Source organism: Vulpes lagopus, chromosome 3 (assembly GCF_018345385.1).
Source record: "Vulpes lagopus strain Blue_001 chromosome 3, ASM1834538v1, whole genome shotgun sequence".
In the NCBI taxonomy this organism is placed as follows: Eukaryota; Metazoa; Chordata; class Mammalia; order Carnivora; family Canidae; genus Vulpes; species Vulpes lagopus.
Genome location: NC_054826.1, coordinates 14,898,306 through 14,913,886, shown reverse-complemented (window position 1 = coordinate 14,913,886; position 15,581 = coordinate 14,898,306). Strand labels below are relative to the sequence as shown.

Sequence of the window (15,581 nt, the reverse complement as noted above, 5' to 3'; positions counted from 1 at the left end):
GTTTCCTATCTATCCTCCTCATCCACCCAACCTATTATTTTGAAGAAAATCAGGTATTAAATCATTTCATAAGTATCTCCTAAAGATCCGGAATTAGATATATAATCAGAAAAACACTCTCACCAAAACATTAACAATAATTCTGTAATGTTAAATATCTAGTCTCATAAATCTAATAATTACCTCATAAATCTAATATTTTTAAAGATTTTATTTATTTATTTGACAGAGAGAGAGAGAACAAGCAAGGAGGAGCAGGAGAGGCAGACTCCCCATTGAGCAGGGAGACTGATTCAGGGAGACTGATTTAAGGGCTTGGGGATCATGACCTGAGCTAAAGGAAGCTGCTTAACTGACTGGGCCACCCAGGTGCCCCATAAATCTAATTTTTTCTTTACAGTCTTCCTGTCCATACACTGAGATCAGTCTCCTGAGTCTCTTTTCACTTATAGGTTCTGTTCCCATGTCTATCTAGTTCCTTTTATTGCAAATTATTTGTTGAAGAAATTGGGTCTTTTGGATTCCAGTGTTTCCCAAACATGTACATTTTGTTTATTGCATTCTTATGGTGTCATTCAACATGTCCCTCCATTCTCTGTTCTGCTTTTACATTGGGAGCTGGATTTAGAAATTGGGCTAACTTTAGTTCTGTTTTTTTTTTTTTTTAAGCCAAACTGCTTCATGGGTTTGCATATGTTCTTCCACCAGAAGACACCTAATGTCTGACTGACTGTCTCTTTTTCTGATTATTGACACAACTACATGGATTCATTCATAAAAGTTTATAAAATGCTGATAGCCTCTTTCTATCATTGTTCCTTCGTGTGTTAGCTGGCATAATTCTATAAAGAAAACTCTCCCCTCATCTACTTTTTGGTTACCCAGTAGTACAGTTTGTAACAGGAGGACAAGATACACGACTTATTTTCTTCCTATTTGCTAGCTTTCAAAATAATGAGTGCAGTCACTTGCATCCTCCAGTGGTGACCAAATAGCTTGTTTTTATTATTATTATAAACATGGGTTTTAAAACAGACCAGATATTCCTGAACAGTGCAAACTAATTTGACTCGGCCTTTGCACCTACTATTTCCCATCTTGGGACACTTGAACACGTCATTCACTCTCTTGTTTCATCATTTTGTTCACTTCAGAGAGGTCTTTCTTGGCATCTTATCGAAAATAGTCTTGCACCCCATCACTTACTATCCCATTCCCTATTTTATTTTTTTCTTCCTGGCACTTACCTCTCTCTGATACTGCACTGTTATATTTTGTTTGTCTATTATGTCTCCCCACATAGAAGTTCCTTGAGAACAGAAGTTCATTCCTCATGTTCACTACTGTTTTCCCAGTGCACAGAGGATGTACTCATTCCATACCTGCTGAATGAATCATCTCTCTATTGGCTAGGATAAGGACGGGGTGGGGAAGAGCTCCCTGCTGCCCTAGGGCTCATAGGCAGAGTTCTCTAAGAGATCATAGAATTGTGTCTTCAAGTTATAGATTTCATTGACTTGACAAGACATATCAATTGGCTGCACAAATTGATAAAAATCAAGCACTGACTTTCTAGTAAGGTGAAACTAGCACTTCAAAGCCTCAAAAGCTTAGAGTTTGGGCTCTGGTTCTAATGTTTATGGACTGCAGTGCTTTGGGTAAGATCACCCTGAGATCTGGCTTCCTTTTCTCTTTGGAAACCCATACCATCCACCTCAGGGAGTGATTGGTAGGAAAATGAGTCATCATCAAAGGGGTCCAAATGTGTTAAGTGCTATCTAAGTGTGACCCTACGGGGTCGTAAACAGATACAGCGTTGGAAGACTGCTCCCCTGTCTCCTTCCTAACCTGCCAGCTCATAGGCACACATGCAGAGTGTTACAGGGCATTCCCTCAATGCTTTGCAAATGCCCATTCTGTCAGAAGTGCTGAGTGTTCTCCATGGGCTAACCACCGAATTTACTAAGTTTCACTTGAAGAAGAAACATACTACCATGAAAAATCCCTGGAATGGGAGTACAAGGGCTTAAGTTCTGTCCTGGCTCTAGACATCCTGTATTTACCCATCCTCAAGCTTCCTGCTCTGGTGAAACTGAGGAAACAATATGGACTCTAGAAGTCTCCTGCTACTTCCAATCCTCCTGCCCTTCAGGTCTGTGAGCACTAGGCTAGGCTAGATTTAACTCCTAAGTCTAAATCTTTGTCATTATCCAAACTGGCCAAGGAGTTGTCACACCTTAAAAACTCACACTTGTACTCTATGACAGATGGTACTTGTCTGTTTCTAAGAGCGAAGGTTCTAGCCTGGGTCTGTAAAATGCTAATGGGTATAGGCAGAGATGACTGTCCTGTTTTGCAAGTCCTCTGGATGATTTAAAGAGGTAAATTTGTAGATATATTCAACTAGGCGTATCAGCTTCTATCACCTGCCTGTGAGGTATCTCTTGGCCTTTCCTAAAGCCATCTACAGACCTTTTCTCCACAAATGATTTTAAGCCCATGTTTCCCGTGGCCAGGGGTGGCCAGGAAGTCAGTGGATGAATTCCTTAGTTGATAAATCATGCTCTGGGAGCATGCCAGTGCCTGCATTCCAATAACGGAGGTCACTATCATCTTGGCTTGGCTTCCTGGATTTTGCACATTCTATTAATAACACTTGCTCTGACTAGTTATCAAGTCTTTGCCTCACTCTGAAAAATGCACACCTAGACCCTGACCTCTGCTGCTACCTCCCGTTTCTGGTGCTTTAGTCTGCTCATGAGTCCACTGAACTGGCATCTGAGCCAGGACCTCAGCCTGGCTACCTTTGTTCTCAGTCTCCTGCCTCTTATCCTGGCCTCTTGTTACCCAAGAGATATCATTCTGAAACCTTTCAGGAGAAATAAAAAAACAGGTTTATAATTAAAGGTAATCAAACATCAACACAAAGAATGAAATGTTCACTTTCCATTTAAAGCTAGGAGTGTGGGGATCCCTGGGTGGCGCAGCGGTTTGGCGCCTGCCTTTGGCCCAGGGCGCGATCCTGGAGACCCGGGATCGAGTCCCACGTCGGGCTCCCGGTGCATGGAGCCTGCTTCTCCCTCTGCCTGTGTCTCTGCCTCTCTCTCTCTCTCTGACTATCATGAATAAATAATAAAAAAAAAAAATTAAAGCTAGGAGTGCAAATACTCCATGGAAGAATGCACAGTGACCCAGGTCTGGAACTTCAAGGCAAGATTGCTACCCAACCATGCTCTGCTTTGTTTTCTTCCACTTGTAAAAAAAATAGAACAACTTCCTCTGCCTCGAGTGCTTCAGTATCCCATGAAGGCAGAGCTTCTGTAATCACGGACATATTTTTACAGGGAAACTAAAACCTAGTGAGCTTTTTGTTTTACCATTTTTTTCTTAATAAGCTGAGTTATCTTCTTCTGGGAATGGGCCAATTTCTCTTTAGGAAGAGCCATGTAGCCTACGGCCTTTTCCTCCTTGGCTTTGATGTCTTCTTCACTCTCTCCAGACCCACTAGAGTAATACAACTCATCCCTTTTCTGGTATGCTGGGACCTTGGCTTGCTGTGACCTGTAAATACCAGAGAGGGGCATGGATTCAGATGTGACCTATGCATATCTCAAACCAGCTAAAATTGAAGGACAGAGTGCTTCCAATGGGGGATAGGAATATGCACTTTAATATAAACTTGAAGGAATAAAGTCTGGGGGATAAGCTCATGTCACCCTTGAAGCCCAGAATCAAGACAGCAATGTGGTGATTCAAATGAAAGAGATTTGGTAAACTACCCACCTGTATCAGAATCCTAGCTCTGCTACTTACTAACCATATGATCCTAAGCGAGTTATTAATTTGCTTCTTTGTAAAATGAGGTCAATCAGATGAGTTGACTAAATTAAATCATATAATACTTATCAATCTTAGCATGGTGATTACCTGCTATTTAGTAAGTACTATTTTAACATAAGTTATTATTATTTTATTAGCTCCATGACTTGGTTTCTTCAACAACAAAATGAAGGTGTTGAATTGGAAGATTTCAAAGATCTTTTATATTCTAAAATTCTGATTCAAACCAGGAAAGATATAATGAAATAATGGGAAGGGAATAACAGTTTGAATCTAGACTTCACTGTTCTCTTTCATGTTTCTTTTTTTAAAATGTTTTTAAAGATTATTTAGTTATTTATTTATTCATGAGAGCAACAGAGAGAGAGAGGCAGAGAAGCAGGCAGAGGGAGAAGCAGGCTTCCTGCAGGGAGCCCTATGTGGGATTCGAGCCCAGAACCCCAGGATCATGCCCTGAGCCAAAGGCAGATGCTCAACCACTGAGCCACCCAGGCATCCCCTTCATTCATATTTCTTAAAGGTAGTGGCCAACTAACTAAAGAGGATGCGGCCCCACCAAGGAGAAGGGAGGGAACCCTACACAGTCAAGAGCAGATGCAGAAGCAAAATGACCTTCTCAGTTGTATTACAAATAAATGTGTTGAAAAGAGCTGAATGGGTTGAAAATCTGCCCTCTCTCTCCTCACTTCTCTCCTTCCCACCCTCCCTTTCTCCCTCCTGCCTGCCTCCTCTCTCACATGCAAAATGTAATCTGTCATCAATGCTGAACATAATTATGAATGAGTAATTGGAAATGGTAAAGATAAAAGTCAAAGGAGTTAATCTTACACAAAAAAGAATAACCACATCTTAACATCACTAGAAAAATCAAAGTGATCCAGAAAAAAACAGAATTCTGAAATCTTAATAGCAACAACAGAATGTTTAATTATAAACAAGTCCCCCAAAGGAGTCACCTTTGTATATACAATAGCTTTTAAAAGTTCAATGACTACATAGTTTTAAGAATAAATTTATCTTCTTTTTCCACTGATTAGATAAGTAATGTTTACTGTAAAGAGAGAGAGAGAGAAAGAAAGAAAAGAAAAGAAAAAAGAAAAGGATAGAAAAGAAAAGAAAGAAAGAAAGAAAGATAGATGTCAAGTATAATCTTTTACACTAGGTTTGAAAAACACCGTGTTAATATCTATCCAGATTTCCTGTTCTAAATAATCCACCCAGGGGCACACGAATGAACCAGGCCACATGGACAGGAGAGCAACATTTCTTCTGGCCCAGGCCCTGGCAAAATCACTTTCTGCCCACAAACAAAAGTAAGCTTTTGTTTCCACATTGCCAACCCAGTGGAAAAGCCAGAGAAATGGCTGATGAAAGGTGATCAGAAGGTAGGTGCTAAGCTTGCCTCCTCTCTGCCTGGGTGAATTCCATGCTCCTCCTTCAAACCCAATTCAGATGTCACCTCTGCTGGAGTCTTGCACTAGAGTAGCAAGTAGAGACAGCCTTTAAACGGCTTGCAAAAATTTCCTCCAAACTTCTACTGTAGTGTGAAACACACTATAGTCTCATTTTCAAAATCTGTCTGTTTTGTTTCCGAGTTGTCTTTGCCTTCTAGCAAATATACACCAGGCACAGGGCTGAATCTCATTTGTTTCTGAAATCCTGATACTTGGCTTACAGTAAAGACAAATAATGGCTTGTTAAATGATGCACAAATGAATGAAACAAGAAAACATGGCCTTTAGTATACCTGAAAAATACTGAAGATGGAGGGAATCTGTGGCAAAAGTTCATAAGTCAAGAAACGAACAGAAAATTTAGTCCCTCAATAGAAGATTTTGCTTAGGCTGCACATTGCACAGACCTGGAGCTTAAGTTCAATCTATCGAGATTGCCAAAGAGATTGCCAATTATGGATCTTAAAAATTAGAAGTCCTAAATATTTTAAGTTCAGCCTTCGATAAAATTGAGCTGACACCAAAGGTAGCAAGCTTCAACAGAAAGCACCTTAAAGGAAGGAGAAATGTTGAGGTTTTGACAAATGACTTGAGAATGCAAAGCCCTAACCTAGCTTTGCATCTAAACATCTTCAATAAGAAAGAGGACTGGAGAATACTGACCAGTCAGATATCTTGAAAGATAAAATAACAGAATAAAAAGAATATGCAGGTTGAATGAAAGGTCTGTCTTGCCAGGTTTATGACTTATTCTATATGTTGCCATCATAGATATGAATTCAGACTAGTAATAATAAATATGAATTATCTGATTACTTCCAGGATACTTTACTGTAAACTCTATATCTTAACTTCAACTTTTATATTTATATAGTCCTTAACCTCAGGATATTTTATGAAGTGGTACAAAATTACTAAGATGTTAATAAACAGTAGTCACATAGTGGCTATTAAGCACGTGAAACGTGGCTAATCTGAATTGAGATGTGCTGTAAGTATAAAATACACACTGAATTTCAAAGACTTAGTATGAAGAAAAAATATAAAATATTTCATAAGTTATTTTATAAAATACTCCTACATAAAGATACAGTATTAAAATTCAGTTTACCTATTTCCTTTTTATTTTTTAACATGACTACTGAAAAACTTCAAATTACACATGTGGCTGGCATTTGTGACTTGTGTTATATTTCTATTTGGCAGCATTGGTATAAAGCAACAGTTCTCAACCAAGGGTGACATTGCCCCAAGGGGATATTTGGCGATGTCTGGAGACACTGTGGTTTGTCATTACTGGGACAGTACTACTGGCATCTACTGGGTAGAGACCAGGAATGCTTCTAAACAACCCACAATGTATAGGTCAGGCTTCCACAACAAAGAATTATCCAACCTAAAATGTCAATAGTGCCAAAGTTGGGAACCCCTGGTATAGAAAAATGGTTAGAGAACTGACTCTGCAATCCAGCTGCCAAATCTGAATCACAGCTGTATAATTTAGGGCCAATTACCTAACCTTTTTTAGACTCACACTCCTTAGCTATAAAATTATAATAGTTTAATAGTATACCCGGTACAGAGATCTTGGGGCAATGAGATGACTTAATACATGTAAATAAGTACTTAGAACAGTGCCTAGCACATAATATTTGCTCAGTAAGTATGAGCTATTATGATGTAAAAGTTTTAATTTACTTATCGTCTATTTCATAAGACAATTTTAATTTGCTCACTGTTATATTTAATTCTCTTTGACTTTATCAATCTTGTGATAACTAGCCTATCTATAAAAAAAAATTCCCTTCAGTTAGGAAAAACCAATTATTTTCCTTCTTGCATAGGTTGCACAAGTACAAATGGATCATATAGCAGAATTGTTATTAAAACACACCACAGGGATGCCTGTGTGGCTCAACGGTTGAGCGTCTGCCTTCAGCTCAGGGCGTGATCCTGGAGTCCCAGGATCGAGTCCCACGTCGGGCTCCCTGCACGGAGCCTGCTTCTCCCTCTGCCTGTGTCTCTACCTCTCTTTCTGTGTCTTTCATGAATAAATAAATAAAATCTTAAAAAAAAAAAAGCATCACAGAAGCTCAATCTTCTCTTCTATATAATATGCACGCAAAGCTCAGCACCCCAGGTTTGCCTTGAGTGGGAGGTCCCAGTGTTCCAGGCCAGTGAGTGTGATGTCAAGGTTCTGTGGTACTTACAGGTGGAAGCAGAAGTCCCAGTCCGTGTCATTGCTGACAGTTGGAATATGGATGGGGCTAGCCTGCATCTTCTTCCTACCAAGAATCACAAGTCAGGTTGGCTTTGGGGGTAAAAAAAAAAAAAAAAAAAAAGACTTTGAAGTCTACTCTATTTTCCCTGTTGGATGCTATACTGAAACTGCCCAGATACATAACCCATCTGAAATCCACAAATCCAATATACACACTAATGTATAGAGATACCTGTAAAGCAGAAATGGCATTTGCCAAATTAAACCTCTGAATTAAATCTTTCCCCTAATTCCCACTCCATAGTGCCTCCAAAATCCCTGATTTTTTTTTTTAACCTCCCTAAAGCCAGTATATTTACAGCTCCTGAATCATCAAAACTAGGTTCTCCTACTCAAGTCAGATACTGTTTTTGCCAGATGGAGCCAAGCAAAGCAACCAGTTGTAAGCATTAAATGAGTATGGCCAATGCACTGGTTAACTCTCCTTGCCTCTAGGGCTACCCCGCTAATTTAATAGGAAGGCCCCAGTCAAGGAACACACACGCGTCCGTTTGGGTATTGTCCTTAGTTGTTGGGGGAAACGGCTGACACCTCATGACAAAAATCTTATTTACAATTATCTGTGAAATTCAATTCTCATGGCTCTCCCTGTTGCCTACATCAAATGGGAATCGAGGGCAGCCCCGGTGGCCCAGCGGTTAGCGCCGCCTGCAGCCCAGGGCGTGACCCTGGAGACCCGGGATCCGGATCGAGTCCCACGTCGGGCTCCCTGCATGGAGCCTGCTTCTCCCTCCGCCTGTGTCTCTGCTTCTCTGTCTGTGTCTCTCATTAATAAATAAATAAAATCTTAAAAAAAAGAAAGAAAATCAAATCGGAATCGAAAGCCGCTCCTCATCTCACCCTGCAGAATGTCACTCATTCCCACCTGAGGAGCCTGAACATCCACAGTCCAAACACCAGAAAGAGCTTAATTTCACTTTCTAATCTCTGCTTCCAACACCATAGCCCCGAGGGCGGGGGGGAGGGGCTTTGAGTTCTCAGACTCCGAAACTGCGCTCCAGGAGGTTCCACAAGGCCCCACCGGAGCCTCGGAGGCCGCTTCCCCGCGGGTGCTGGAGGCGGCGGCGGGGGCGGGGCCGCGCACCTGGGGGGGGCGGGGAAGCCACGCCCCGGAACGAGCCTGGCCGCTCCCTCAGCCCGCGAGCTCCGCTCCCTCCGACGGCGTCGGCGTCGGCGCACCCGCCTCAGGGCGCTTCAGGGATGCCCGGCGGAAGCGAGGCCCTCGGCTCGGTCGGCGCGGCGCGCGCGAAGCCCGGGTTCCGGCGCGGGGACGACGGGGTTGCCACGGGAACGGAACGCCGCCGACCGCGCCGCGAGCGGCGTCGGCGTCGGTCGCCATGGCGACGCGGGGCACTTCCGGCGCCGGAAAGCCCGCGGCCGCTGCGCGGGAGCCCCTCCCGGACCCTGGGCTTTCCCGTCTCCACCGGTGCTGCGGCCGCTTCGTCACCTGCTTCTTTTTTGTTTGTTTAAAGATTTTATTTATTTATTCATGAGAGATACAGAGAGAGAGAAAGAGGCAGAGACACAGGCAGAGGGAGAAGCAGGCTCCACGCAAGGAGCCCGACGCGGGACTCGATTCGGGGTCTCCAGGGTCACATCCTGGGCTGAAGGCGACGCTAAACCGCTGAGCCAGCCGGGCTGCCCTTCGTCACCTGTAGTTTCTCCGAAAGGGACTCTAGCTCCCGGGCGTGACGGGAAGCCCCGTCGCGGGCTGGGAGGGAGCAGCCGCCGTTCCGGCTGTCGGGGCGCTCTCCCGGCCCCCGAGGAAGGGCTCAGGTGTGGCCGTGCGGCCCGTCCCGGTAAGGTTTGAGCTGCGCTTGATCACGAAAGCCGAGCGCAGGGAGGGAGTAGTTTAAGGAATAGGCCGGTAGTTCTGCTCCTGACTCTGTCTTGGAGAGGTGGGGCGCGTTTGGCAAACCCCGCGTCGCCCCCACTTAGGCAGCAGGTATTCTGATGCCACTCCTCTTCAGGGGCCCGAACACACGGGGGTAAGGGTAATTCAGACCCGACAGGTGCAGGGGCAGCTGGGGCCAGCTGGGGGTAAGGGTGTCATCACGAGCCCGACAATGAGCCAGGGGCCTAGGACAAGTCAAGTTGATGCTATGTCCTTGTTTTCTTTTCTTTTTTTAAAGATTTTATTTAATCATGATAGACACAGAGAGAGAGAGAGAGAGAGAGAGAGAGGCAGACACAGGCAAGAGGGAGAAGCAGGCTCCACGCAGAGAGCCCGACGCGGGACTGGATTCCCGGTCTCCAGAGTCAGGCCCTGGGGTGAAGGCAGGCGCTAAACCGCTGGGCCACCCAGGGATCCTCCATGTCCTTGTCTTCAACACACAGAGGCACACGCACCACCACCACCACCACCACCAAAACAGACTTGGTAGAGAGAGAAGGAAAATATTTACCAAGAACTTGAAAGGTGGTATTTGCATTTAGTGTTTGTTCTTTCCAGTTCCAGGTTGAAGTTTAATTGCTGTTGACCCAAGACTGCCAAGATAGCCTTTCTGCAGTTAGGCTGGAGGAGCTATATAAGTGAATTTGCTTAAATATCTCTGAGGTAAAACCTAGACACCCTTTTAGGGTTTAAATCCATACCCGTAAAGTCATGAGCCAAAATTTTAGAAAGATCCCACCCCCTTTATACGCTTTCCTAGCAGAACAAGGATGAGAGCAATGAACTCCGCTTCAAGGTTTCAGGGCTCGAGTTTGGACTCTCGTGTGGCCTGGGGCAAATCACAGCCCGAGTCTCAGTTTTCTTACCCTTACAATGAGCATATTTGTGACCACTGGCTTTCTAAAACCCCTCCCAGTCCCCAGGATTCTTTGATGGCAAGCTGCAGAGTTTTGTGACTCTCTGAACAATATTTAACACAAAGGGGGGATAAGAAAGAACTAGTTTTCTGTTCTCTAACACTGATTTCCCTTACCCTTGGTAAGTTGGTCTTCATCCAGTTGAAAAGTTTTATAATGTTTTCGTTCTAGGAGTTGACTCTAAGTAGATGAAATGTAACTTCTCTTTCTTGAACTCCGTTTCCTGCCCATTATTGTGAAGTGAGGTACCAGAACAGGCACTGAATTCCCATTCTAAAAATGATAGTCTGGTTCCACTTCCATTTAATTAGCTTTGACCAAAAGCCATGCACCTGTAAAATCGGAAATCAAATTAAAAACAAAAAATGGGGCAGCCCAGGTGGCTCAGCAGTTTAGCGCCTGCCTTCAGTCCAGGGCGTGATCCTGGAGACTGGGGATCGAGTCCCACATCGGGCTCCCTGCATGGAGCCTGCTTCTCCCTCGGCCTGTGTCTCTGCCTCTCTCTCTCTCTCTCTCTCTCTCTCAATCCCTCTCTCTCTCTGTCTCTCATGAATAAAATCTTAAAAAAAAAATTTTTTTTAAATGTTAAACTCTCAGAGTTCCAAAACTGTGTGCTGTTTTTTTTTCTTTCTTTGCCATCTTCACCCTGACCCCAAATATAAACCTTAGTTACATCTTGACACTCACAATCACATTGGTACTGTGAGTTTCTTGCACTCCCCATGCATTTATCCATCCAACCAGAAGAAAAATACATATTGAGGAATATCTGCTATGTGCCCAATACTGTTTTAAGCATTAAGGAAGCAGTAGTGAAAAAATAGACAACGGTTTTGCTCTTCTGGAGCTTCTACTAGAATAAGAAAAACAGGGCTATTAGTAAATAATCTGATGTCTCTGCAAGTTAGAAAAAGTCACAGGGCCAGGGAAATAGGCAACAACTTTGTGTGAATTAGAAAAGGAAAAAAAAAGAAGCTTCTTCCTCCAGCCAGACTCAGGCCCCTCCTAAGCAGTAAAGCTTTGGGAACAGAGGTTGGACTGGATTTTAGGACTCCTTTCCTCCCTCAGCTGGGTGAACCACCTTACATGGAAGTGACAAATTATATGGGGGAAAAGTACAGCCAGATAAAGGATCTAGAAAGTGATGTGGACATGTAGGGTATGTTAGTTTATAGAGTGTGGTTGAGGAGGGCCTCTCTGACAAGGTCGTTGAGCAGAAGAAATAAAGGAGCCATCAAACAAACGACAAGTTGAAGAGCATTCTAAGATAACAGCAAGTACAAAGGCCCTGAGACAGGAGCAAGTTTGGTGGGTTCAAGGAAGAGCAAAAGGGCAAGAATGAGGAGGAGGGGGCACCTGGATGGCTCAGTGGTTGAGCATCTGGCTTCTGCTCAGGGCATGATCCTGGGGGCCTGGGATCGAGTCCCACATCAGGGGAGCCTGTTTCTCCCTCTGCTTATGGCTCTGCCTCTCTTTCTGGGCCACTCATGAATAAATCTTTAAAAAAAAATGAGAAGGAGGGGTGTCTGGGTGGCTCAGTGGGTTAAGCGTCTGCCTTGGCTCAGGTTGTGATTCCAGGGTCCTGGGATCAAGCCCTGTGCTGAAACTCCCTGCTCAGAGGGGTGTCTGCTTCTCCTCCCTCTGCCCTTCCGCCATTTCATGCTCGCTCTCTTACTCTCTCTCAAATAAAATCTTTAAAACAAAAGAATGAGAAGGAGACAGAAGAATGGGCCAGCAAAAGAGTAAAGCCTGCAGGGCCCTATAGGCAATCCATTCATCTAAACATCCACCCACCCACCCACCCATGAGTACTCTACCCACTGGGTGGTAGGCCCTGCGCGATCCCTGGTGAGCTCCTTGTGGGCGGGAGCTGTTAGGTTCACCATCCAGCCTTTAGTGTTCAACACAGTGTCTAGTTTATTATTAGCGTTCAGTGACATTTAGGAAACTCCGAACCATCTCCGGGAACTCTCCGGTAGCAAAGATTCTGGCTCCTTAGTATGTGTATCAGTTCCCTGTTGCTGCAGTAACAAATCACCACAAACAACACAAGTTTATTATGACATCATTCTGGAGGTCGGAAGTCTGCGATGGCTGTCACTGGGCTAGAGACAAGGTGTGGGAAAGGCTGATTTTTCTAGGGGCTCTCCAGGAGAATTTTGTTTTCTTGTCTTTTCCAGCTTCAAGAGCCCACCTGCGTTCCTTGGTTTGTGGCCTGTTCTTCCATCTTCAGAGCCAGTTGTGCAGCATCTTTGTCTTTGACTTTTTTCAAGATTTATTTGAATGAGAGGGAGAGAGAAAGAGAGCATGTGCAGGGGGAGGGGCAGAGGAAGAGGAAGACTCTCCGCTGAGCAGGGAGATTGATTGATGTGGGGCTCAATCCCAGGACCCCGGGATCATGACCTGAGCTGAAGGCAGACACTTAACCCACTGAGCCACCCAGGTGCCCCTAAATCTTTTCCTTCCATTTTAATAGAACCTTCTGATTAAATGAGATGCACTAGATAACCCAGGATAAGCTTATTTAAGGTCAGCTGATTAGCAATCTTAATCCTGCCAACTTAACTTTCCTTTGCCACTTAAGATATTCAGAGTCCAGGGATCAGGACATGGACCTCTTCCGGGCGGGGGGGGGCTTGGAGGGGGGAGCATTATTCTGCCTCTCAGTGTGTTTTAACTTGACTTAATTTGCATAGGTTTAAAAACATCCAGAAGTGACATTGGGAACACGTACTACTGATCTTTCTCCTGTTAAAAGCTTACATTATTTGGCGGTGTCTTGCTCCCTTCTCTTCCCTGTGCATCTCCCATTTATAATCTGGTACATCCAGTACCAGTACACAGTATTTGAATACACTGTTTCTTCCCATTTTAGGGCTTGGTTTATAATGAATGTGCAGTAGTGTCTTCCCTTACACTGACTTTTTTTTTTTTTTTTTTAAGATTTTACTTATTTGACAAAGAGCAGGGTGAGTGGTAGGGAGAGGGAAAAGGAAGCCTGATGTGGAGCTTGATTCCAGGACCCTGAGAGCATGAATTGAGCTGAAGGCAGATGCTTAACCAACTGAGCCACCCAGGTGCCCCCCTCCCCTCACCTCTTTCTCTTAGAGATTTACTCTTCAGAGGAGGCTTTCCATCTGCTGGAACCCATACTAATTGCCATACTAATTGCCTCAACCTTTGGGCTCCTATGGCCTACTTATGGCAACCACCATAGTTGAGCACTTGTCCTCTGATTGTTTCACAAATATACAACTCTCATGCTTGAGTTCTTTGCCCTGAGCTGAACAGAAATTACCACTCTGTGAATGCTTTGGTCTGTTGCTTTGCTCAGCCCCCTCTTTGCCTTGCAGTCTGCCTTTTAACTTTGCTCACAAAGCATCACCCCCGTCTTTGCTGGATGGTGTTTCTGCTGCTGTCAGCATCCAGCGTTCCAGTTAAGCCACGTTGCACAGGGTTGTGCTTTGACACATTCTGGGAGCATTTCCCCCACACAGCATGTCATGTGTTTATCTGAAGTTGGGTGAGTTTAATTATTAAAGGCTTTGCAGTCTGTCTTCAAGTTTATGTGAGGAAAACAAATTGATGAGTCTTATTCAACCAATGTGAAGAAAAAGGCCATTCTTTCTCACACACTGTGATGACGCATATACTAGTCTACTTTTTTTGCATTCTTGTATCACATGATGGATCCTATTGCATAAATGGACAATTTGAAAATTATTCAAGTAGCGCTCATGTGAGCATAAAGACATTTATACATAGGACAGTCATCACATCATTTTAGGGCTGTGAAATACTGGAAGCATCGATAAGGAACTAATAAAACAGCACAATCATACTATGAAATATTATGCAACAGTTAAAAGGAATTAGGTGTGCCAACAGAGAACAATCTCTCTCCAAGATACTTTGAGTAATTTTTAAAGTAAGCTCTCCCTGCAACATGGGGCTTGAACTCACAAGAGTCGCATGCTCTACCATCCGAGCCAGCCCAGTACCTCTTAAGTATAAAGTATGGTCCAGAAGAGTGTATAAAGTACACTTCTATATTTAAAGGGGAAAACAAAATACATGCCTACAGGTATATACAGACATAGAATGTCTCAGCTCATCCAAGGAACTTAATAGCTGTTGCCTCTGGAGAGGTGAACTAAGGATTGGGAGGAGAGAGATTTATTTTCAGTTTAATTTCAGTTGACATCTAGTCCTCAAAGCTTAGAAGTTTCTTTTCATACCCCAGCTCTGGCATGAAGCATTTCTTTCCATCTAAGAAGCCTGGTTTGGATGTAGCTTGGTTAACTGCCCAGCCGAGTGTGGTGTTTCTCCAAGAAATCAACTTCTGAGTTGAACTGTTGGCCTCCATTGAAGTAAGTTCTGCTCACAGGGTGGATGCACTTGATAATTTAAAATAGTTAATAAATTCATATACTATTTGCATTATTTTCATTAACTTGTCTTTTGTCTTCAGGGTAGGGGAGGAAATTAAAGGTCCAATTAAGCATGTATGGTGTGTAGTGATGAAAGCTGAGTAGAGGCAGGAGAACCAAGTTGAGTAAAGGAAGACGGCCCATTGTATTATGATAAAGAATGTTACTTACTTAAATAACTGCAACCATTTTATTGTCATTTGGTGTTTTTTTTTTTTTTTTTTTTTTTTAAGATTTACTCATTCATTTTTAGAGGAGGAGGGAAGTGCAGAGGGAGAGAATCTCTCCAGCAGACTTCCCACCAAGCAAGGAACCAGATGTGGGGTTCCATCCCACAACCCATGAGATTATGAGCTGAGCCCAAACCAAGAATCAGATGCTTAACTGATTGAGCCACCCATGGACCCTGACATTTGGTGTTTTAATTATGATTCAGCCTGTGAAAATTCACCCTAATGAGTTTTTTTTTTTAAAGGAATGAATTATCCTTATAATGTGATAAGAAAAGGTATTTGATTTTTTTTTTTTTTAAAGCATGGGCATGTATTACCTTTTTAAAAAAGGAAAAGGAAAGAGAAAAAAAAATCTAATGGAAGATTTTAAGTACTTAAGAAGACTGCAGACAACCGAGAGGCAGTTTTGAATTGAAGAGCCATGATGCAGCTGCTCACTAGGTGACAATGCTTGGGGTTCAGTTGCTAATCAGCTGACTTTAAACAAAGATTCTTCTGGGTTATCTGGGTGGGTATGATGTAATCAGAGGGG

At 43.4% G+C, this 15,581-nt stretch overlaps 1 protein-coding gene across 1 annotated transcript in view; it reads right to left on the bottom strand.

Annotated features, from left to right (window-relative positions):
- The window catches only part of TTC23L (tetratricopeptide repeat domain 23 like), a 55,697-nt gene extending 46,903 nt beyond the window's left edge, over window positions 1-8,794 (bottom strand). Inside the window, exons 1-3 of the mRNA XM_041746866.1 lie at window positions 8,441-8,794; window positions 7,505-7,579; window positions 3,378-3,561 (exon numbers count right to left, since the gene is read on the bottom strand). Coding sequence (XP_041602800.1) covers window positions 3,378-3,561; window positions 7,505-7,579; window positions 8,441-8,457 — 276 coding nt within the window. The 5' untranslated portion in view covers window positions 8,458-8,794. The remainder of the gene's footprint in view (window positions 1-3,377; window positions 3,562-7,504; window positions 7,580-8,440) is intronic.
- Between the last annotated feature and the right edge of the window lie 6,787 nt (window positions 8,795-15,581).